Raw genomic sequence first — 20,781 nt, 5'->3', positions numbered from 1 at the left:
CTGCTGCTACGTTACAACAACGCAAAATAAGATATCAAACATTTGGTATATAACTATATTAATATCTAAAAAGCAAAAAAGACAAATGTAAACAGCTATCTATATTCACAATAGCTGCTTCGAGGTCTTTGACATGCTGGGAAAATAGTTCCCAAGCACACTTTGTGAACAATGTGGTATTATGTATTAAATCACTAGGACTGGGCATATTACATTACTGAGTTTTGTACGAGTTTCGTTTAAGCCGAGAATCAGTTTAAAGAACCGACAAACCTTCCACGATAGACTCAGGGCCCAGTGTAAGTGAACCATTTCCCGGTCTCTGTATCATGCGTCAAGTTAGCAAATGATGATTTGCCACCTTTGATACTACCAGCCTGTACCGCCCCAGCAGCGGGTGAGCCTTCCGTTCGATGTAATTTATTCTCGCCAGCAACAACCGTGAAGTTGGCCAATGGGATCTCGTACCCATTACGGACGGTAGTGGTGGGGATTCCGAAGAAAGCGGCGTCTACCTTCTCGTGGCTAATGGTCAACTCGAAGTAACCACGGTAGTATACGTCCTGCCATTGTAGCTCAGAGTTTCCGGATGTGAGCAAATTAGAAAACTGCAAAGCAGCATTCAGAGTGATGTTTTGACCGGCTGGTGATGGAGAGCTGACAGCTGATCCAGCAAATTCGACACCCACGGATCCGGATCCAGTGGCTGGGTCGTACGGGTGCTCGTCGAGCCAGACGAGATCAGATACCCAGGATGCGTGAGAGTCTCCGGCCAAAAATATATTGTTGTGCACCTTGTTTTCATATATGGTGTTGAATGTACGATTACGGTTCGCCTGATATCCGTCCCATTGATCGTAGTTGAGCAGCTGGCCTCCACCAACAGCGGCACCTAGATCCATTCGACTAAAGATTATTTGATTGCCAATGATGCGCCATGTAGCATCTCGAGTAGAACTTTCCTTCAAGGTACGATAAAACCAAGCCTCTTGTCGTGGCCCCATGAGGCTTCGGCTGGCGTCATTGTAAATTTCCCCTAGGTACTCGGTATTCCAATACAGATCAGTAATGGACCGGTCATATTGGCGGGTATCGAGCATGATGAGGTCGAATAAGTTGCCAAATTTGAAGTTACGCCAAATTCGTAGATTATCATCCATGTCTACTTGTCGAATAGGCACTTTTATTGAAGCAAGGTTAGCGTAAAGCCCCAGCATGCAGTTTCAATCACTTACTCCATTCAAAGTAAGCACGCACGGCATTCATTTTACGCTGGTCGACTGACACGCCGCCATCTGCTATGAAAGTCTCCTCGGTATTGTTCATATGCGCAGAACCATCGCGCCAGGTATTATCGCCAACCTCTGTGACCGCACCATCAGTAGGAGATTCGGTCCGCATGCGAATAGGGGCAACATACCGTGATCGTCCCATACAGGAATCCAGGGGAAGGCCTGGTGACTAGCGAGTAGGTCTTGATCGGTTCTGTAAGTCGCAATTCGCTTCCGGAAGTCGTATAGACTGCAAGCACATTAGACATCGGTTAGGTTATGTCTTGGAGCAAAACCAACGTGAATATCTCCCGGTTTGGAAGCGGGATCCGGTCGTAAGCATCGCCCCACCCATACTCTCCATTGGCATATTCGTATATGTAATCTCCTAAGTGGATGACAAAATCAACAGAATCTTTCCGAACAGGATTTCCGTACGCGTTAAAGAAACCAAACGCTGTATAGGTCGAGTTAGCCACTTCGAAGCTACTTCAACCTCTCATTAGGCGTATGTGAGAATGAACTGACGGTAATTGCTACAGGAATATACGGCAAGTTTTATCGGGTCAGACACCTCCTCATTTTCAGATGGAATTGTCTTGGTGCGGCCGATAGGTGATGTATTATTCGAATTACACACATTAAATTGATAATCTAGTAGAACAGTTAGTATGATATTTCAAACTCATACCCAACTTCTAGACACCCGAGCGAAACATGATTACGCCGCTACTCACAGTATGTAGTCAGTGGCTTCAATTTCTTGGCCTCAACCTTTATTTAAGACTATTAGCGTATTACAACTGAGATTAGAGAGAAAACACTGAACCTTGACTGTATAGTCAACATCAGAACTGGTGTAAGCAGTTCCAGAGTCAATAATGTTTTTGAACGCGTCTGTGGTACTGATCTTCCAGTTAACACAAACCGGCGAGTCGCTCTTCGCCACGAATTGGTCGGTCGAGTGGTCATAGAGGTTGACGTAGCCCGAAACAGTCACATTGCTCTTGTCATTATCACTCGTAGGTGCTACCCTAGTCCATAGGATAACACTATCCTCATAGGGGTCTCCAGAAGCAATTCCATGAGTGAAGTTCAGTTGATTTGGGTTCCAAGGGGCGTTCGTGTAAGTCCTCTTGGCCACCTTACTGATCGATATACCTAAGGAGGCATGACGTTTCGAAGGAGAAAGGTAATTGAGATTGTCGGTGAAGGCAGCCAAGGCGGTGCTAACGAAAGACAAGTAGCAAATACTACGAACCATGGTGAAGTATGTCGCGAATGAATCGTGGTATGCTTTGCCGTCACTTGAATGGGATATATATAGCGGCCTCGAAGAACCTACAAACCATCTCGGGACGAGTCGCAATCTTGTTTACTAAAGACAAGTCGGAGATTACTTGCTGAATCCTGATTATTCGGAAGGAATACGCTTGTTATATATCTAAGACTATATAGCTAATAGGTGACTACTACATACCTAGATAGCTATACTACCTAATGTTGTTTATTGAACGTAGTGCGAAGATAGGCGATAGTATACCCAGGTAGTAATGATAAAAAGGTGATTGGCTACAACTGAAATAATAGCACGAGAAAAGCTTCCGACTGGTTATAGGTCGATATACCTTGATAGGGTGGTAAAACCTGCTAGATCATGTCTGTAGAGGCTTGGATTCGAGCCTCCAAACGTGTGTAAGTCCGTTACGCTTATTGGATCGTCATTGAGGGGTTCGGTGTTATTCCGCACGTGTAAATACACAGTATAGTTAAATTGCGGAGGGTTTTCACTTGGCAAGTTGCAATCAAACATTCAAGGATCTGGGTGTTAAGAAAGAGAGAAGGGCACGATATGTGTAGTAGGCACATAATAGGGTACCCAGTTACTACTAACTGACAGGAGGTAGTAACTGTAAGACATTTCAATGTTGAATATTTAAAGTCGGAAAACAAAACCTTCCGTTCTTACTAAGTTCAATGCCAAAAAATACCTAAGAACATCACTCCTTCCGTACAGTGTTTATCTTATCATCCCGATAGATAATTGCACTGTAAATACTTGGTCCGTGCTTTGATTGAAACATGAACACTTATTAAAGATTCAATGAACGAACTCAAATCTGATTCTCAATTTGCTTTTGATTCTCACCCACCTGAAGGATCTCACCAGTCATCATTCCTAGCACATAACTAGTACATACTACATACCTACCTACATAAGTACCCTGCCGCCGCCCGGAAACCTGCAACATTATCTTTCATGGCTTTACCTAGCCTTGAGAACGGGCGGGGAAAGTCTCAAGTGGCGTATTTGTGCGAGCTCTTTTTGATATTGTATTGGTGAAAACGGATTTGCGTTTTATCTTTCAGCTGCCAAATTCAACATGCCAACCCGTTCCCGTCCCGTAAGCCCTAGAGCTAGGGACTGTGGGATTAAGCCGACACCGTGGAAACTACGTCAAGATTAAAGCAAGGAATAAGAACTATGTATGTTGGTATGTATGTACGGATGTGAGAAATAGAGCAAACTCAAACCACTCGTATGTAACTGAATATTACCTACTTAATAAGTTTAGTATTTACAGATGTCTCACACAAGCTTCCAAGTTCCGAGATGATCCTCCCATACATACATATGTATGTACTCGATCCCGCCAGCGTTAGACTATCTGCGCGTGGGGTACCTACAGGGGCACTCTAGCCTATCAACGATCGTATTATAAGAAGCTTATGATTGCACGAGGATCTTCTACCATATCATACACCTAGCCATGTTACAGCTAAACCTATTATGTAGATGGCGAAGGCGCCTCATGCACTTGCCGCTATTCTTACAAGGACCAACCCTAAAGGGAGACCGTGGAAGGCCATGTTACTCTGTGAGTTAATATGCTGCTTAATGCTTACCTAGGTACCTACCTAGTTAGGAATTTTACTATGTAGGAATTCTTTGCCCTATCTCTGATTCTCTGAGCTCTGAGGAAGACGTCTGATTTGACTGCGACACTATATGACTACAACTACAAAAGCATTATTACGTACCTAGGACCTATAGTATAATATCCTATGAATCCATTCTCGAATTGATCTTTCTCATCTTTCCTAAATCACTTCTTTGTTTCCCTAATTGACTTTCCTAGTATACCTACACATACCTTTATACCTCCATGTGTTACCTGAATCACTATATATATATAAATAACGACTAAACCATCTTAACCTCGGATAAAACAGTCCCGTTTCGATACTGAAGCAAATCATGGCAACAAGAGATGTCACAATAGACGACGGGAGAAAGGACTCTGGTTTACTCGAAAGAGACGTCGGGGTTGGCGAGGATGATCGAGCAAGTAATGAGTCCCTGACGGGGAGTGCTGAGGATATCCTAGCGCTTCAGGACTTAGATCCTGCACTCAACGCCAAGATGCACCTCGTCAATAATGTGAGATTTTATCTACAAGTGTCTACGACAGCTCTTGTATGAAGCAGCCCTTTTGACACATCTTAGGCCATTGACGAAATTGGTTGGACTAATTACCATTGGAAATTATTTGCATTAAACGGATTCGGGTAAGGACGTCGCCGTTTCGATTCCGAAGAACCTGTGGACCACTTACGCGACTTCTTAGATATGCTGTCGATTCCTTGGTACTGTTGCTGCAAAGCAATATAGCAGGACCTGCCTTTAGAGAGTTTGGTGAAGTGGGCTATGCCAATGCGCAGACAATCGCGACATATGTTGGGATGCTTCTAGGTGCCCTTTTCTGGGGCATGAGCGCTGATATCATAGGACGTCGTTGGGCGTTCAACATATCTCTCTTCATATCGGCTATAGCCACGATTGTCTCCGGCGCCGCCCCAAACTGGGCTTCCTTGGGATTCTTCGTTGCCATGACCGGATTCGGTGCTGGTGGTAATCTCATATTGGATACCACCGTCTTTCTCGAGTACCTCCCGAGTAACAAACAATGGGCGTTGACCTTCCTGGCCTGCTGGTGGGGAATTGGTCAAGCTGTCACAGGCTTCATCTGTTGGGGATTCCTAGGTAAGCTTCGTGGGATGCTGTTAATGTTGTCTTGTGCTCAGAACACTTACTTACCAACCTGTAGTTCCGCCCCAGTGGAATTGTGCATCTGTTGACAACTGTCCACGAGATTCCAACAACGGGTGGCGATATGTCATGTACACCTCCGGCGCTCTGGTCTTCATCATGTCTATCTTGCGTATTACGATCGTTCATCTGCAAGAGACACCAAAGTACCGCCTGGGAACGGGAGAAGATGCCGAACTGGTCAAGACGCTGTACTCAATCGCCAAGAAATACAACCGGCCCTGCTCGCTCACCGTGGAGAAATTGGAGGCTTGCGGAACGGTAAGATCCGCACACAGTGAGAACCGCTATTATCTCCAAGAAAGTGTGGTTCATCTCTCTGGACTATTTGCCACGAAGAAAATCGGCATTTCGACTGGGCTGATTTGGCTTTCGTGGACGTTGATTGGACTTGCGTAGGTTGAAATTTGAAGTCTTCAGTCCCCTAGCCAAGCTAATATAGGTGACTTTAGGTACCCCCTTTTCTACGTATTCCTCAAGTAAGTGCAAATCACCTCTAATTTTTTTTGTTTCACGTATCTAACTTGATATCAGCTCGTATCTTGCCAGCCGTGGGGCGTACGATGGCGTAGGTACTTTTGACACATGGCGTAACTACACACTTACGAACATTTCCGGCATTTTTGGACCAATTCTAGCAGCATGGATGTGCAATCTCAAGATTCTTGGACGGAGATACACCATGGCAATTGGAGCGCTGGTAACTATGGCATTCTTCTTTGCCTATACGGTTGTCTCGACCCCAACGCAAGATGTCGGATTTAGTTGTGCGATCGCCTTCTGCCTCAATATCTACTACGGGACCTTGTATGCGGTAAGTAGTCAACATCAATCCAGACCCCTATACACCGAAGTGCGAATATTATATCCAAAAATATTCCAACTGGGAACTAAATCTGAATCTTATTGCGATCAACAATCACTAACAGTTCCACAGTATACCCCTGAAGTGCTACCAAGTGCCCATCGCGCCACAGGAAATGGCATCGCCGTGGGCTGCAACCGGATCATGGGTATCATCTCAGCAGTGGTTTCCAGCACCGCCAACACCGCCACAGTCGTGCCGGTATACATATGCGCGGCGCTCTTCTTGGCAATGGCAGGCGTCAGTGTTATCTTCCCCTTCGAACCATACGGGCGCAGAAGCTCCTGATCCCTCGGCTACCTACCTATACTCACTTTGACAAGCGATGGGTGTTGCTGAGTCTATACCTAGGCAGGTATTTATGCTTACTGAGCACATGGGACGGGACTCGGACGCTTATATGAGGTATTTTTTATTGTTAGCAAGTGGATGGACATCTAGGTATATTCGTTAAAAGGGTTATAAACAGTAATAGCAGTAGTAGTGTTTTATTTTACTACATTTATTGAATATACCATCTTAGAACGTTACTATAGGACTGGATGAGGTGTCTTGCTCAATATAATAGGGTTGAAAAGGGGTTCTGGCTAATTCACTAGGTTACCTACCTAAGTAGACACTGGGTACCTCCCCCCTATTACAACACGCATCCTATTCTATTTCCTCCTTTCCCCAGATGTAAGAAATCTTTTGACAAGGGACGACTCAAATGAATAGGCACTAGGTTAGGTATGTAGGTACTCCTAAGCCACAGCATTCAAGCTACATAAAAACACTCCACCGATACAAATGCATCCCTACCTGCATAAGTACCTACTTACAACTCATCAAGCTTGAACTTACTACTCTCCTTCAACCACGTCTCGAAATCCTGCAGCTGCGGCTCCTCCATTCTAAGCGCCACGATATCAACGCCATACCCCTTTTTCTCAAACCAGCTAAACATGGCGCCGACATCCCTCGCGGCAAAAAGTCTGCGCACGACCCAGCCGACGACCCACCACGCCTGCGGCAGCTCCTCCTGCTCCTGCGCGACGCGGTAGTAGATCTCGCGCGCCTCGTCGTACGTGAGCTCGTCGCCGGCGAGGCCGATGGCGGTGTTGTGGTGGTAGGAAGTGGGGAGTATGAGGGCCTTGGCGGCGAAGAGGCCGATGTCGCGCACGCTGACGAGCTGGAGCTTGCGTGAGGGGGGGAGCGTGTTCCAGAGGCTCGCGAAGACCATGCCGAAGGTACCTGGGTTTACTGCGGTGGGGAAGGTAAGTAGGGTTAGTGGTGTTACGGGTGTTAGGGGGAATGTGCCGGGAAAGGCTCACGATTATCCATAAACGCCGCCGGCCTCAACACCGTAAACACCAGCCTCCCCCTCGAGGCGCGCGCCACATCGCGCAAATGCACCTCAACACGGCACTTCTGCGCAAAGTGCGGGATCTCCGTCTCCTCATCCCACGACTCCGGCTCGCCGCCGCGGTCGACGCTCGAGAAGACGAAATGCAGGGGCCCTGCCAGCACATTCTTTGCGTGTGCGGCAGCGGCGTCGATCAGCGCGCGCGCCTGCGGCTCCTCGTCGGGAGGCGTCGTGTAGCTGAACACGGCGTCGATTTCGGGATGGGCCGCGAAGATCGGGGCGGGGAGCCGGGTGTCGCCTTCGATGACGGTTAGGGATAGGTTCGGGTACTGGGACGGGAGGGCGAGGGCTTTGGGGGAGGAGGCGGTGCGGGTGAGGGCTAGGATTTTTGGTTTGAGGGGGGAGGAGGAGGTAGTGGAGGAGAGGAGGTGAGAGAGCTCTGTGAGCACGGAGCTGCCCTGTTGGCCGGTTGCGCCGACGACGAGGATGGTGTGGGGGGTGGTGGACATCTTGAGATCTTTGGGACGGTGGCTTTTTTTTTGAAGATCTTAAGGTAGGTTGGTTGTGCTTTGTGGATACTTCTACAGTAGAATAGATTGTGGATGAATTGTGCTCGAGTGGAATAATGACTACATTGAGGTAGATGACTGGATGCCTACCTCGTGCTTGCTATATTCTTAGAAGTTTAATTTTAATAAAGTTCACACCAAGTAGGTCGTACTTGCTCTGAATATCATCGGTATTCCCCATCCACCGAGTTTCCGACCTCATGACGTTATTTTAAGTGCGACAAGCATTCCAGGTGCTGGTTCCGACTCCTTGTATTGTACAAGTAACACCTTTCAAAGAAGTTACAGTGAACCGAAGGGATGAACCAATTTCTATCAGGTGGTCAGTGGTCCCCGGTCCGACGTTACTCTTCGGTCCCGACCTCGAATACGCGATTATAAATAAGCATGCAAGTCACAAGCGATAGCAATACAATTGGTCAATCTCTGCTGTCATTGTAAACCACATTACTCTCCTGGTGTAAATGTAACGTCAACGCCTCTCGTACGATAATCCTACGAGATGAAATCTAAATGTCAGCTGGAAAATGGATTTAAAACAGTTGCTTTTCCTCTCTTGTAAATGTGGCACGCGCCCATTATGAATGCCGGCTATGTATGTGGCTCGCTCAAGAACACCTAAGTTCGATACATTTGCGCCTTTGAATGCAGAAATCTGAACTCATGATTCAACTAAAAAAACTTCACATAGCTGGTCCATCCCAAACATCTCTTCTCAAACGGCAAAGCCACGCTCGCTTGTGGGGAAACGATATCTCCTTCTCCTTGGCGAATCCAGCAAACTCGAGGTGTTGAATGAATCTATTCACAGGTCAGCAAAAACTACTTAAGGGCCAGGGCCATCTTGTGGTTTGACTTACCTCGCGTTATCCACTCTCGGTTCAAGGCAGATATTCATAGTTCGGTAATCTGCCTGCAAACACCAGTGGATGAGGCTCGACAGCCATTGCTGTACTCTCCCCCTCGCCCACTCTTCGCCGATCAAGACGTGTATGCCTCGATCGAAATCTTGCGCCTCATTTCCCATATATCGTCCCAGCTGATCCTCCTTCACCCAATAGATCTCAAAATACCCAAAAGGTACACCATCCCACATAGCAATAGCTGGGAATGAGTGGTGCGACTGGAAAGCAGTGGACAGAAATTTGGGATGATATTCGCCCCAGAAAGCGGTAACTCTAGGGTTTGACAGCCACATTTGAATAAGTGAGGTGTCGCATAACGTATTCAGGTGTGTGTTCTCCCTTTCACCCGGGCTAATAGGTCCAAGGTGCGGGACGGGTCGTGGTGCAAGTGATGCCACGCGGAATGAAAGATATTTCCCCACACTGGGCACGAAGCGTGTGTAGAAGATTTCACCCATATGCGGGGGCTTCTGTCGCAATGGATGCCGGACGTTGTTACTTATGATGTATTGTAACGGTGCTGGAGGATAATAAGTTGGCAGGTGCGAGGTCGAATGATAGGGTCCTATAGGAGAGCTTGGCAATTCACCGGCCAGTTGATTAAAAAGGGTTGCTAGCTGACCCCCTTCGCTTCGAACCGGTGAAGTAGGACGGCTGTTGCTCGGGGATCCAGGATACGAATTATGCTTCACAGGCTGGAGGGTGAAGAGAAACAGCCCGCTGTGTATTTGCCAAAACATGCGTCTGGTAACAAACATGAGATCCCATCCATGGTTTGATTCATTGACGTTAGACCCAATAGCCGAATCCAAGCTCGTTATAAGACCCATCCTCTCCAGTTTAGGTATCATATTTCGCGTGCGCAGAACACCTTCTCGTTTTATCTTGATGCGCCATTCGCCTCTGGGTCTGGCCTCCGGGGGAGTATGCTTCGACTGCTCAGTCACAACATAGGGTGATGGCTCAGGCTGTTGGAAATACCAGTATAGCGTCACCCACAGCATCAACGCTATTTGCCGAGATTGGCTGGCGTGCGGTTTAAATTCGCTACTGGACGGGTTGGAGATAGACGAGATGAATATGGTGTCATTTTGCAATGTCGGCTTGCTGTATCTGTGAATATGGCTTCGTCTAGAACGAGCTTCGTTGGGGTCATCTTTTAGGGTGAGGCCTTGGATATGATCCTCCGGGTTATCTTCGCTGTGTATGACGACGGTCCAGCCAACGGGAAAAGGCGCGTGGTGATTATTATGTTCGTTGGACTTGAAAAATAGGCCAGAGAAGACAGGTTGAACGGTAAAGCTCTGGCCGTCTGGCAAATAGACGACGGACGGAGACATCTGCTTGGATAATTGTGGGCTATGATTCAGGGCAGGGTAGTGTTATTGCTAAGTTGAATGCGTAGAATATAGATCTACATCAAGCGTATAGTAGAGAGGAAATATCACTCATTTCGATTTCGCGCATCGATCCACTGTTGATGTTTAAGTACCCAATCGACAATAATCTAAACCAGCAAAATGCTCATGTAAAGCGTTAATTAGGTAGATACCTAGGTAGGTATGTGGATTAGGAGAAAGGGTTACACAGGTGATTGCTAATATGGTGGCTAATATGGTGATGGTTTGCTTCGAAATGCCGAGGAAGAAGAAAAAGGATTATTTAGGTAGGTAGTGAGCGGATAGTATGTCATCGATAAGTCAATGTGGGACGATATCTACAGAACAGTTGGGAACAAACGGCGACTCCGTTTCGTCATACCACTTGACCGGCGCGTGGGAGGGGAGTACGGATAGTGGGGTCGCGGTTACGGAGATGCCCTGTCATGCGAGGGGGGAATCAGGGGATTGTGGTATGTCAATCTAGGGCTGATCTCCCTTACCGATCTATAAACTTCCCCAGATTCCTTTCTTGATATCTTATATACCTAGGTAGGTAGTTGACAGCCGCATACACATGCCTGACAGGGCATTCAGCTTAGAAAAGCACGCCTTGCCCGACTGTTGTAGGTGGCCAATAAGCAAACAAGTAATGGTAAGCTGATGAGAAAAGAAGACTGGAGAAGGTTGGGGTGAGGCCGGACACGCCCGTTAAACGCCAGAAATAGCGTCGACGATGCCAAGAGATCCAGTCCGATAAACTACTAAGGACATGCTAGGGATTCTAGGGAATAGCTAGTAGGTTCTTAGCTAGTAGCGGTAGCAGTCTTTTAAAATAGAATGGCAAGTAGTTAGCAAGCCCTGGGGATTAGCAAGATCCATTTCGTTCGAATATAATAGTCCTGGAGAATTCAGGATTCTTGGAATACCGGGCTACCTACTACCTAGGCACCTTGAAGTTAGTACCTAGGTAATATATACATAAGCGCCCTTCCACGACATGACAATAAAAAATCAACGTCGGTCGGAGTGTTTGGATAAATGCAAAAGATCAAAAAGTTGTTTGTATGACAAAATAAAAAGGTGAAAACCCTCAGGATAGGTCGATCTTATCTAATCTAACTCTTTCTATTACATAATTGGAAAGATATTCGGCTATCAGTGGTTTATGACTCCAACCTAGTTATTCATCAATTGAAATATGACTTGAAGCGAATCTCATGTAATTATTTTTTATTTTGAGATTTACTTTGACTCATATAGCAATCTTATACTTACCAGACTATAACTCGACACTGTTGAATCCTCAAACAAGAACTCATATAAATTGAAGCAGTTCAGAAAATGGCGTCCAGCAGCAAGCCTGGAGAGAATATGCTATGGGGGGGTCGCTTTACCGGTACGTTATGCGAATTACTGGGAAATTCTGCCCAACATGTAAAGGGTCACGATAAGGACGAATCGTTTTGAAAAAAAATATTATTCACTCACATCCAAATGAATGTATGTGCTAACCCCTATCTCAGGCGGCCTCGACCCTCTCATGGTAGCTTACAACGAGAGTATCCGCTTCGACAAGGCTCTGTACAAGCAAGATATTCTCGGCAGCATAGCCTTTGCCCGTGCCAACTTAAAGGGCGGCATCTTAACCGAGGATGAGTTCACCAAGCTCGAGGCCGGCCTACAAGCCGTGATGAAAGAATGGGAAGAAGACAAGTTTGTCATCGTCCCCGGCGTGGACGAAGACATCCACACAGCCAACGAGCGCCGGCTCGGCGAGATCATCGGCAAGGACGTCGCCGGCAAGCTGCACACGGGCCGCAGCCGAAACGAGCAGGTAGCCTGCGACATGCGCATGTGGCTGCGCGACGAGCTGCGCAAGATCGACCAGCACATCGTCACCTTCCTCAAGGTCGCCGCCGACCGCGCCGAGCGCGAGGTCGAGCACGTCATGCCGGGGTACACGCACCTGCAGCGCGCGCAGCCCATCCGCTGGAGCCACTGGGTGATGTCGTACAGCCTCGCCTTCGCCAACGACCTCGAGCGCCTGCGCGAGGTCATCAAGCGCGTCAACCAGAGCCCGCTCGGCTGCGGTGCCCTCGCCGGAAACCCCTTCAACATCGACCGGGACATGATGGCCGCCGAGCTCGGCTTCGAGGGCCTACTGTGGAACTCGATGGGCGGCGTCGCGGACCGCGACTTCGTCGCCGAGACGCTGCAGTGGGCGGCCATGCTCATGCAGCACGTCTCGCGTTGGGCCGAGGACCTGATCATCTACTCGACGGCCGAGTTCGGCTTCGTGCGCCTGGCCGACGCGTACTCGACCGGCAGCTCGCTGATGCCGCAGAAGAAGAACCCGGACAGCCTGGAGCTGCTGCGGGGGAAGAGCGGGCGCGTGTTCGGGCAGATGGCCGGGTTCATGTGCACGCTTAAAGGCCTGCCCAGCACGTACAACAAGGACCTGCAGGAGAGCTGGGAGGCGATGCTCGACACGGTCAAGACGGTCAGCGACAGCGTGCAGATCGCGACGGGCGTGCTCGCCACTCTCGACATCAAGCCCCAAAAGATGAAGGCGGCGCTCGACCCCTTCATGCTCGCGACCGACATCGCAGACTACCTCGTGCGGAAAGGCGTGCCGTTCCGCGAGACGCACCACATCTCCGGCCGCGTCGTCGCGCTATCGGAGCAGACGGACACCCCCATGAACGAGCTGACGTACGATCAGCTCAAGGGCGTCGACGCCCGTTTCGAGCCTGATATCGCGGAGTCCTTCGACTACGAGCGCAGTGTTGAAATGCGCTCGGCTAAGGGTGGCACTAGCAAGGATAGCGTGCTGCAGCAGATCAAGGTCTTGAGGCAGATGCTGGATGGTTGATTATGGGGTGATTGCCTAGGTGCCAACTGGCCTGCATAAAATTATACCTGCTGCTTATGTGCTGAGCGTACGACTACTTTGTCCCTATAGACGAGACGTATAGGAGGGTAAAGGGATCTCCTATTTCTAGGCAGTAAACTACGTGGTGGGAGATGGATCCATTTTTTACTCAGGTATAAAGAAAAGAAAAAGAATCGTCTTCGGTGCTTAGCATGAAACGAAAGAAGAAAAAAAGATTTGAAACGAAACGCCTAGTGCTGCTTGCTATCTATGTTCTATGTGTATTTCTCGGGTATCATGACTCGTTACCGTCACCATTATCCGGCTTCCGCCTTGCATTCTCTCGCGCATTTTCCTTGCGTTCTCTATTCTCATGCTCCTCCGCCCTCCCCGACTTCTCCTCCTCGTGCTCCAGCACCTCCTTCACGCCCTCGCCGCCCAGGTCCTTCGTCTCGTCCCAGTCGACGTCGTACTCCTCCGCAATGGTCCGGATCTCCCGGCGCAGCGCGTTGACGTCGTGCACGAGGACCTCCCACTTGCGGGTGTCGAAGCCGCGCTCCTGGTACAGCACGTTCTGGCGGCGCGAGACGGTGATGTTGAGCGCGGCCTGGTAGCTGAGGTCCCGGCTGATAAACAGGAACCACAGGTACCCGCCCATGATCATGGTGAGGCCGGCGAGGTAGGTGACGGGCTCCATGAGGTCCCAGCCGGCGTCGGTGTGGAAGGTGAGGACGTAGACGGCGGCCCACCAGCCGGAGAGGGCGACGAAGCCGGCCTTGGCGATGCGGTGCGCGCCCCGGTGCGCGAGCATGTCGCACTCGTGCTTGAGCTTGGCCAGCTCGTCGATGCGCCGCGACATGCGCCGCAGCCGCACGCGCATGTAGTGGGTGCGGTCGTTGAAGGAGGGCACGCCGACGCGCATCTCGGCGCTGTGGCCGACGATCTCGATCGCGAACTCGCGGCCGCGCGCCGCGTCCCGGATGAAGTCCCCGATCTCCGTGCTGCTGCTCCACCGCACCCATTCCTTGTGCTCCGCGGGGGTGTCGGCCCCCTCGCGACCCAGCCCCGAGTACGACGCCACGTTCGGCTTGTCCTTGTTGTCGCCCGTCTCCTGCCCCTGCTTGTCCTTCTCCGAGTCCTCGGCCAAGAAGTACACGCTCGGCATCTTCTCGCGCCCGTCGCTGTCCCGGATGGGCGGGAGCTCGGCTTGGATTAGCCGCTCGAGGTAGGAGAGGGGTTGTTGGGGGTGCATGAGGAGGGCGAGGGGCTGGATTTCCTCGTTCTGCGCGAGGGACCGGAATTCTCCCTTGTTTCCTTGCTCGTCGTGTGTCGCGTCAACAGGTAGGGGTAAGATTAGTTTTAGGAGTCGGGTGGGCGTTGTTAGGAGTTTGCCTGATATAGTTTGTCAGTGGTCTTCCTCGAATATTCTCGCTGGAGTGGCAGAGTGGTAGAGTGGCAGAATATGTACCCTTGGTCATAGTCTTGTTCATGAGTCTTGAATCGTTGTTGACGGGAGGCTGATCTGCGCCCTCCCTTTGCCAGGGGCGTTTGATTTGTTGCTTCGTAGCATCTTCAAAACCGGCTCGGACTTCTTTTTGGTGTGCGTCTTGATCTTTGTGGTCGATTTCTCTAGCGGTCTCGTTGCCAATTAAGTCTTCTCTAGCACAGGGTGTCGTTGTAAAACATCGATACGAAGCCGACAATGTATTCGCTTTTTGTATTATGGGACAGGTGCGAGTAGTAACGTAACGACGACTAGCCAACTGCCTCACAGTTGAGGGTGTCAACCTCGAACAGGTCCTAAACGCATAGCTCATCGCTGCTCCGTTTGCTATTTCCCATAAGCACCTGGTTAGGTAGGTATGTACCGAAAGCAAAGGAACCGATTATGGTTATGGTCACAATGCCTAAGAGCTGGAAATGAAGGTACCTAACTGACTGCGTACTAGGTACCCTCAGTCCAGTCTCACACAGCCTTGGAAAGCTGCCGGACCAGAAGCTCCCGACATGGGGTTGGATTCATTGGATTCATTGACGTCGCAAAGGATTCAATGTCCACTATTTTGTCCCTATTTCTGTGATGACGTCATATGGCTTGCAGCAATCAATCGATAGGATAGTAATCACATCTTAAAGCACGTGACTCTTTCCTTTTCTTTGTCAGCAAGTCTTTCTAATAATCTAACCTACATGTAGTTAATTGGATTATTAAAGATCCTCACCAAAATTAGATGTAAGGGCATTAGGTCTATAGAACTTAGAACAATACAACAACACAATTCTGACGAATTACTAAATACACGCTTATTTATGACAGTACTAGATCAGCATACTTTAAGCACCTTAATACTCGCCGGTTTGATCGCCCAAATATATTTTGTTGGTCTTGATCAATCAGGATGTAACCAGTACACCATCGGTCGGCGCCCATGAGTGAGGCAGCAGCTCGTCGAAAGTGAGTAGCCCAAGCCTACAATCATTCTCGGAGGCCATTTGGAGGTGAAACAGCAATTTCTCAGCCCTCGTACAACATCTGTACCTTATATATTAATCAACCCACCCCTTGGCGCAATACAGTTGGTAGCAGAACAGCTCATTGCTACCATACTAACGTTAGCAATGAATCCTCTTACTAGCAAGCGTTATTTATGAGTAATCGCTAGTATGATGATGTGCATAGTAAGTGGCATTTACTACCTGCGCCTACCAATTGCAGGCATGGCCATCCATCCGGTTTCCCATCCTACAACTGTTTCGATATTTTCAGGAGAAGCGAACACCATTGGCAATCATTCTAATTTATAGGGAACCATCTGAGCCACTTTATGCTTAGGGGAAGCTGGGGCCAAAATCTCAGACCTCTTACAAAAAGTACATGCATACTACTATAGTACTAGAAGAAGTTCAAATTTCTAAAGTTGGAAGTTCTTTGACCACGGAGGAATACGCTGGCGGTCCTATATGCAGTGGAATTGCTGCCTACGCCCAGACGTTGTTGGTACAGCGATTTTTATGGGCTATGCTGTTACTCTGATCCAATCAGTTTCAACCTATCGACCTATAAACGCACCTCTACGTTTCTATTGCCGCTAGACGGACAGCGCAACTCTAACCCAGCCCTACTCGGCCCTGGCTGTCAGCAGCATCTTGGCGTTAGCTGTGCCCCATAATCTGCTGGATCGGGTTCGGGTAGAGTAGGCAGGTATGTATGTAAGACTCGACCAAGTGAGAGACAAGCCCTCGTGGTTGTCAGTGAAAGAGGTGTAAGCCATGCTTTATAATATGGCCACTTCACCCTCTATCGGTTGCTTGGGATGTCATACAAAGAATTATAGATTTTAGACCGATTCTGATATCCTCGACGGTGGTCCTTCTTGGAAGCTATCGCGAAATATCAACGTTCCATATCTATTTCATTGGATAAGAACCCAGCAAAGCAGTAGACATAGTTCTTGACTATTTCGTCCCGATCTATTGTTACCATCGAAGGACAGCAATTCGAAGACTCGTAACACTATCAGAGACTTATACAAAACACTAACATCCTATATCGGCTGACCACCCCAACTCGATCCCCTCTTCAATATCTTCTACCTCCCAGAGGAAGCAACATAATGACTACCGTCAACGGCAACTTCAGAAAGGAATTCATTATTGCTATTGCAGTTGGAGCGTCCATAACAGTTGTGGTATTGGCGCTTGTTTGCGTCGCAGCACAATGTGGCCCACGCCTGTGTGGTCGTCGGCGGAAAGAGAAGTGGTTTAGTCCTACGCTAGAAGAAGGGCACCCTCAAGAGCTTCCCCTAGTACGGGAAAATCCTTACCCGAAAGAACTATCATGAAGGTGCCGACGGTTTTCATATCACGCCAGAACTAAGAAGTACGCCGAGCTCTCACCCAGGAATGCGTGGATTTTCATAATCAGCGCATGCGGCGAGAATACGACGGTATACATTCATCCAAGCACCTATACATGGGGTCGGCCGGAGTAATGAGCGATAAATGGCAACGTTATTGCCACGTACGCAATGTCAGCTCGACGACACATCCTACTTTAGTACAAGCTGTGATTCGATATCAGATGAAATTCTACGGCTATATCGGACGAGTGAAGGTGCCAAATCCACATCACTTGAATTGTTTCAAGGTCGAGATTTAAGGTATTTTTTTGCTAGGGGGAAGTTGGCTCGACAGATATAGGCCAACTTGCCTAATATCAACCCGAGAGGAGGTCGAATAGACGTGGAATGAGAAGACAAGAAATTGCCTCACTACGACGATTGCAATATCCAATGTTTGTGGTGGGCTACGATTTATATAACATGTGGGAATGAATAAATGGCGAACATCACAATCTCAAATCACATACCTAGAGTTGTATAGAGTTAGCAATTGGACTATGGCTTTAAAGTCAACAATGATGAACTTGCTTGTTACCGAATGTAGCCAATGCCCAGCGAGTTTCAATGAGATGTTATACGGAATCTATCTCCATAATGGTAGATATGAAGGAAGAAACCATGCTGACGTCAAAAGACAATAAGCTATTCAACGTCGAGATTGGGTTTAAAATGCCATGAAAAGCGGTTGCCATCTATAAATATCACTGTCAGCGATTTAGTAGTCAGCAGAGCTAAGGGGTCATCCGTCCCCGCACTAACCACCGCGCACGCTGCCTCAAGGGTATAAAAGGGGGTTATCGCTCACTACGTTACCTAGAATCTAGCAGGATATTGACTTGATGTATATTTGCTAGATTCCAGTACAAGAACGTTAAGCAGTTTATCTGTGATTTCAACTACCTATCCACGTATTCGGCGTGTCAAGCATGGCCAAAGACAACATAAACCACACCACGTATTGTCCAGTATGCACCGCACTAACCAAGCCACCCGCATCCTGCACCACCACGGCTCTCCGTGAATCCTCCGAAGGCGGTTGTGCCACCTGCACGCTCCTCTGGGACGCGCTATCCGCAAAGCTTGATCTGCAGAAGCCCGGGATAGAGCGCGTCGAGTCCATCGGCGGCTACGAGTTCTTCAGCCTTACGGCGGGCTCGGCGCAGCGACGGTTCACGGGGGGCTCGCTCTGGGATTATATCTCGGTTACGCTCGCGGTCGATGGAGGTACGTACGTATGTTGTGGATAGATAAAGGTAGGTATTAGGGATAAGGACGTGTGCTAACGTGGGGGGTTGGTTGTTGTAAGGAACTCATCCGGAGATATTGGATTGGTTGCCGAGATTGGACAAGCCGTCGCTTGATAGGACGAAGGAGAGCGATGTCAAGTGGATCAGAGATCGCCTGGAAGACTGTCGACAGAACCACGCCCAATGCCCTGATTTCGGCGAAAAACAACTGCCAACCCGCGTCATCGACGTCGGGCTCAGCGGGCAAGAGCCCTTCCTGCACATTTCCTCCAACGGTGAAAAGGGCCGGTATCTAGCGCTGAGCCACCGCTGGGGCGACCCCAGCTCATCTCACAAGAAGCTCTTGACTCTTACGCGGAACATAGCATCCCGCCGCCAGGGCATCCCCCTGGCCGCGTTTCCCAAGACGTTCCGCGAAGCCATCGAGGTTGCACGGGGGCTGGGGATCCAGCACATGTGGATCGACTCCCTGTGCATCGTGCAGGACGACAAGGCGGACTGGGCGGTGGAGGCGGGGCGCATGGCGAGCGTGTACGCCGACGCGTTCGCGACGCTGTTCGCGGACCGCGCTGCGCACAGTGACGATGGGCTGTTCCAGAGCGAGGGGGACCGGGAGACGCCACAACAGCGCTCGGTGCGGGTTCTACACCACCACCATCACCACCACCACCACGACAACAAGGACTCCGGCGATGCTGCCACAAAGGTCTTCGTACAGACACAAACCGACGCCAACACCGCCTCCTTCGCCACCTCCCCCGTCGAGCTCTTCTGCCAGTCCTCCCAGCGCACCAGCCAGCTCGCGTGCCGCGGGTGGATCCTGCAAGAAGAGTGTCTCTCCCGCCGCAAAGTCCTCTTCACCTCCACGGAGCTGCTGTGGGAGTGTCCCGCAACCTCCATCTGCGACTGCGGGCTCCGCGTGCCCCCCAGCATGGAGGACCCGAGCCTCAACTTCGGCATCCTGGTAGCGGACCCGGGGTCGGAGAAGGCGCGGAGCCAGCGGTGGAAGACGCCGGCGTGGCTGTGGATGCAGATCGTGGAGCACTACACGGCGAGGGACTTGACGTTCGAGGCGGACCGGCTTATTGCGCTGGCGGGGATGGTGAGCTTGGTCCCGTCGGGGCGCGCAGATGGGGGTGCGTATCTGGGCGGCGTGTGGCGCGAGCAGTTGGATAACCACGTCCTCTGGCGCGCCGTGTCGTCCAAAAAGGAGGGCAAGAGCCGCAGGACGGGGGTGTACGTCGCGCCGTCATGGTCGTGGGCTTCTATCTCCGGCCGAATCAAGTTCGTCCCGCTGTCCACCGGAACAAGGTTCGTCTGGCAGGTGCTCGACGCCGTGTGTGTACCCAAGGCACAGGGGAGCAACGGCGGTTTTGGACAGGTGGCTTCTGGTTATCTGCGGGTTAAGAGCCAAGCTATGCGGGTTAAGCTGGAGGAGCGGCCGCAGAACATGCGCAAGGAGATCGCGCAGGAGCACTGGGATAACGGGGACACGACGTGGCGGGTTCGCGGCGAGGGGGTGCGGTTCCTGACGGTGGTGCCTGCGCAGACCATTCCAGGTGTTGCTCTCCCGCTTGACACTATCCTGGAGCTCGACGTCCAGAGCGACTGGGACGAGCCGGCGCTCCGCTGTGGCCCGTCATCGTCGGATTTGCGGCTTCTGTGCGTCGCGCTGGTGGACACGTTTTGGGAGGGCGTCGCGGCGGAGAGGGCGATTTGTCTGCTACTTAGACGCTCGGCGAAGAAGGGGGATTGTTGGGAGAGGGTGTGCTATACTTTTCTCAAGGGGACTTGGAAGTCGTGGGAGCCTTATGTCTTCGATGAAGAGGTTGCTATAGTATAGACGGTCGGGGATTGCAATGAGTCTCGGTTCATGCCTACCAATAGGTGTGATTAAAGTGAGGCAATCATCTTCGTGGTTAAATTTCCTCGTAGGTACATACATGTAGTTAAATATACACTAGTCTCACGTCATCTTACATGAAAATCTCAGGAGAAATTATATGGAGTTATTACCTGCAAAGAGACCGTGATCACTACAGACCCCTCGGGACACCGTTGACGTGTGAGAAAACGTAGCAAGATAATTGTGCTGTGATGGTTAGGAACTCTCAATTACAACATACCACTTTCAGCTACGACTTGGATTATCCCTATTTGTATCTACGTAGAATCTCTCCTTCGGAGCTATCGTGAAGTACTTGTTAAAAGTTGGAAGGATTAGGCTTCTTGTGCCTGCTCTAGGATTTCCTACTAGGTAAGTCATTCAGGGGTAAAGGGTGGCCAGACCCACCCCTTTTATTTATGTGTCT

The 20,781-nt window shown here is 49.8% G+C and overlaps 7 protein-coding genes across 7 annotated transcripts; 3 read left to right on the top strand and 4 right to left on the bottom strand.

The window, feature by feature from the left end:
• Positions 1 to 47: 47 nt before the first annotated feature.
• On the bottom strand, positions 48 to 3,203 carry GGS25DRAFT_481622 (phosphodiesterase/alkaline phosphatase D precursor). The gene is made up of 8 exons (XM_049260200.1): positions 2,752 to 3,203; positions 2,101 to 2,649; positions 2,009 to 2,045; positions 1,800 to 1,925; positions 1,572 to 1,728; positions 1,421 to 1,521; positions 1,236 to 1,364; positions 48 to 1,180 (listed from the first exon to the last, which is right to left on the bottom strand). Exons 2-8 carry the CDS (start codon positions 2,533 to 2,535, stop codon positions 288 to 290), a joined length of 1,878 nt encoding a protein of 625 aa, XP_049118921.1. The 5' UTR covers positions 2,536 to 2,649; positions 2,752 to 3,203; the 3' UTR covers positions 48 to 287.
• Positions 3,204 to 4,345: 1,142 nt separating this feature from the next.
• On the top strand, positions 4,346 to 6,774 carry GGS25DRAFT_183993 (MFS general substrate transporter). The gene is made up of 7 exons (XM_049256652.1): positions 4,346 to 4,713; positions 4,780 to 4,841; positions 4,901 to 5,316; positions 5,381 to 5,777; positions 5,835 to 5,861; positions 5,917 to 6,196; positions 6,320 to 6,774. The coding sequence occupies exons 1-7, from the start codon at positions 4,531 to 4,533 to the stop codon at positions 6,533 to 6,535; spliced, it is 1,581 nt and encodes a 526-aa protein (XP_049118920.1). The 5' UTR covers positions 4,346 to 4,530; the 3' UTR covers positions 6,536 to 6,774.
• A 13-nt stretch (positions 6,775 to 6,787) lies between these two features.
• GGS25DRAFT_481612 (NAD(P)-binding protein) lies at positions 6,788 to 8,480 on the bottom strand. Its single transcript, XM_049260199.1, has 2 exons — positions 7,561 to 8,480; positions 6,788 to 7,489 (listed from the first exon to the last, which is right to left on the bottom strand). The coding sequence occupies exons 1-2, from the start codon at positions 8,099 to 8,101 to the stop codon at positions 7,065 to 7,067; spliced, it is 966 nt and encodes a 321-aa protein (XP_049118919.1). The 5' UTR covers positions 8,102 to 8,480; the 3' UTR covers positions 6,788 to 7,064.
• A 269-nt stretch (positions 8,481 to 8,749) lies between these two features.
• On the bottom strand, positions 8,750 to 10,579 carry GGS25DRAFT_183927 (acyl-CoA N-acyltransferase). The gene is made up of 2 exons (XM_049256650.1): positions 9,022 to 10,579; positions 8,750 to 8,962 (listed from the first exon to the last, which is right to left on the bottom strand). The coding sequence occupies exons 1-2, from the start codon at positions 10,404 to 10,406 to the stop codon at positions 8,845 to 8,847; spliced, it is 1,503 nt and encodes a 500-aa protein (XP_049118918.1). The 5' UTR covers positions 10,407 to 10,579; the 3' UTR covers positions 8,750 to 8,844.
• Positions 10,580 to 11,385: 806 nt separating this feature from the next.
• Positions 11,386 to 13,468, top strand: GGS25DRAFT_183933 (argininosuccinate lyase). Its single transcript, XM_049256651.1, has 2 exons — positions 11,386 to 11,844; positions 11,972 to 13,468. Exons 1-2 carry the CDS (start codon positions 11,790 to 11,792, stop codon positions 13,318 to 13,320), a joined length of 1,404 nt encoding a protein of 467 aa, XP_049118917.1. The 5' UTR covers positions 11,386 to 11,789; the 3' UTR covers positions 13,321 to 13,468.
• On the bottom strand, positions 13,468 to 15,371 carry GGS25DRAFT_183905 (uncharacterized protein). The gene is made up of 3 exons (XM_049256649.1): positions 15,251 to 15,371; positions 14,789 to 15,151; positions 13,468 to 14,712 (listed from the first exon to the last, which is right to left on the bottom strand). Exons 2-3 carry the CDS (start codon positions 15,135 to 15,137, stop codon positions 13,616 to 13,618), a joined length of 1,446 nt encoding a protein of 481 aa, XP_049118916.1. The 5' UTR covers positions 15,138 to 15,151; positions 15,251 to 15,371; the 3' UTR covers positions 13,468 to 13,615.
• A 2,495-nt stretch (positions 15,372 to 17,866) lies between these two features.
• Positions 17,867 to 20,449, top strand: GGS25DRAFT_183880 (HET-domain-containing protein). The gene is made up of 2 exons (XM_049256648.1): positions 17,867 to 18,446; positions 18,529 to 20,449. The coding sequence occupies exons 1-2, from the start codon at positions 18,149 to 18,151 to the stop codon at positions 20,310 to 20,312; spliced, it is 2,082 nt and encodes a 693-aa protein (XP_049118915.1). The 5' UTR covers positions 17,867 to 18,148; the 3' UTR covers positions 20,313 to 20,449.
• The last annotated feature ends 332 nt before the right edge of the window (positions 20,450 to 20,781 follow it).

This window comes from Hypoxylon fragiforme, assembly GCF_022984875.1.
Source record: "Hypoxylon fragiforme strain CBS 206.31 chromosome Unknown GGS25scaffold_3, whole genome shotgun sequence".
NCBI classification, from domain to species: Eukaryota; Fungi; Ascomycota; class Sordariomycetes; order Xylariales; family Hypoxylaceae; genus Hypoxylon; species Hypoxylon fragiforme.
This window is presented reverse-complemented; position numbering and strand designations above follow the sequence as displayed.

Coding starts and splice junctions, on each gene's coding strand:
- GGS25DRAFT_481622 (XM_049260200.1), bottom strand. CDS start 2,535: ATGGTTCGTAGTATTTGCTACTTGTCTTTCGTTAGCACCGCCTTGGCT. Junction 1,729..1,799: donor ATATTCCTGTAGCAATTACC/GTCAGTTCATTC, acceptor CGACCTATACAG/CGTTTGGTTTCTTTAACGCG. Junction 1,365..1,420: donor TCCTGTATGGGACGATCACG/GTATGTTGCCCC, acceptor GTGCGGTCACAG/AGGTTGGCGATAATACCTGG.
- GGS25DRAFT_183993 (XM_049256652.1), top strand. CDS start 4,531: ATGGCAACAAGAGATGTCACAATAGACGACGGGAGAAAGGACTCTGGT. Junction 5,862..5,916: donor CTTTTCTACGTATTCCTCAA/GTAAGTGCAAAT, acceptor ACTTGATATCAG/CTCGTATCTTGCCAGCCGTG. Junction 6,197..6,319: donor ACTACGGGACCTTGTATGCG/GTAAGTAGTCAA, acceptor ACAGTTCCACAG/TATACCCCTGAAGTGCTACC.
- GGS25DRAFT_481612 (XM_049260199.1), bottom strand. CDS start 8,101: ATGTCCACCACCCCCCACACCATCCTCGTCGTCGGCGCAACCGGCCAA. Junction 7,490..7,560: donor GGCGGCGTTTATGGATAATC/GTGAGCCTTTCC, acceptor TCCCCACCGCAG/TAAACCCAGGTACCTTCGGC.
- GGS25DRAFT_183927 (XM_049256650.1), bottom strand. CDS start 10,406: ATGTCTCCGTCCGTCGTCTATTTGCCAGACGGCCAGAGCTTTACCGTT. Junction 8,963..9,021: donor CCGAGAGTGGATAACGCGAG/GTAAGTCAAACC, acceptor ACCTGTGAATAG/ATTCATTCAACACCTCGAGT.
- GGS25DRAFT_183933 (XM_049256651.1), top strand. CDS start 11,790: ATGGCGTCCAGCAGCAAGCCTGGAGAGAATATGCTATGGGGGGGTCGC. Junction 11,845..11,971: donor ATGGGGGGGTCGCTTTACCG/GTACGTTATGCG, acceptor CCCCTATCTCAG/GCGGCCTCGACCCTCTCATG.
- GGS25DRAFT_183905 (XM_049256649.1), bottom strand. CDS start 15,137: ATGAGCTATGCGTTTAGGACCTGTTCGAGGTTGACACCCTCAACTGTG. Junction 14,713..14,788: donor GAACAAGACTATGACCAAGG/GTACATATTCTG, acceptor AAACTATATCAG/GCAAACTCCTAACAACGCCC.
- GGS25DRAFT_183880 (XM_049256648.1), top strand. CDS start 18,149: ATGGCCAAAGACAACATAAACCACACCACGTATTGTCCAGTATGCACC. Junction 18,447..18,528: donor TACGCTCGCGGTCGATGGAG/GTACGTACGTAT, acceptor GGTTGTTGTAAG/GAACTCATCCGGAGATATTG.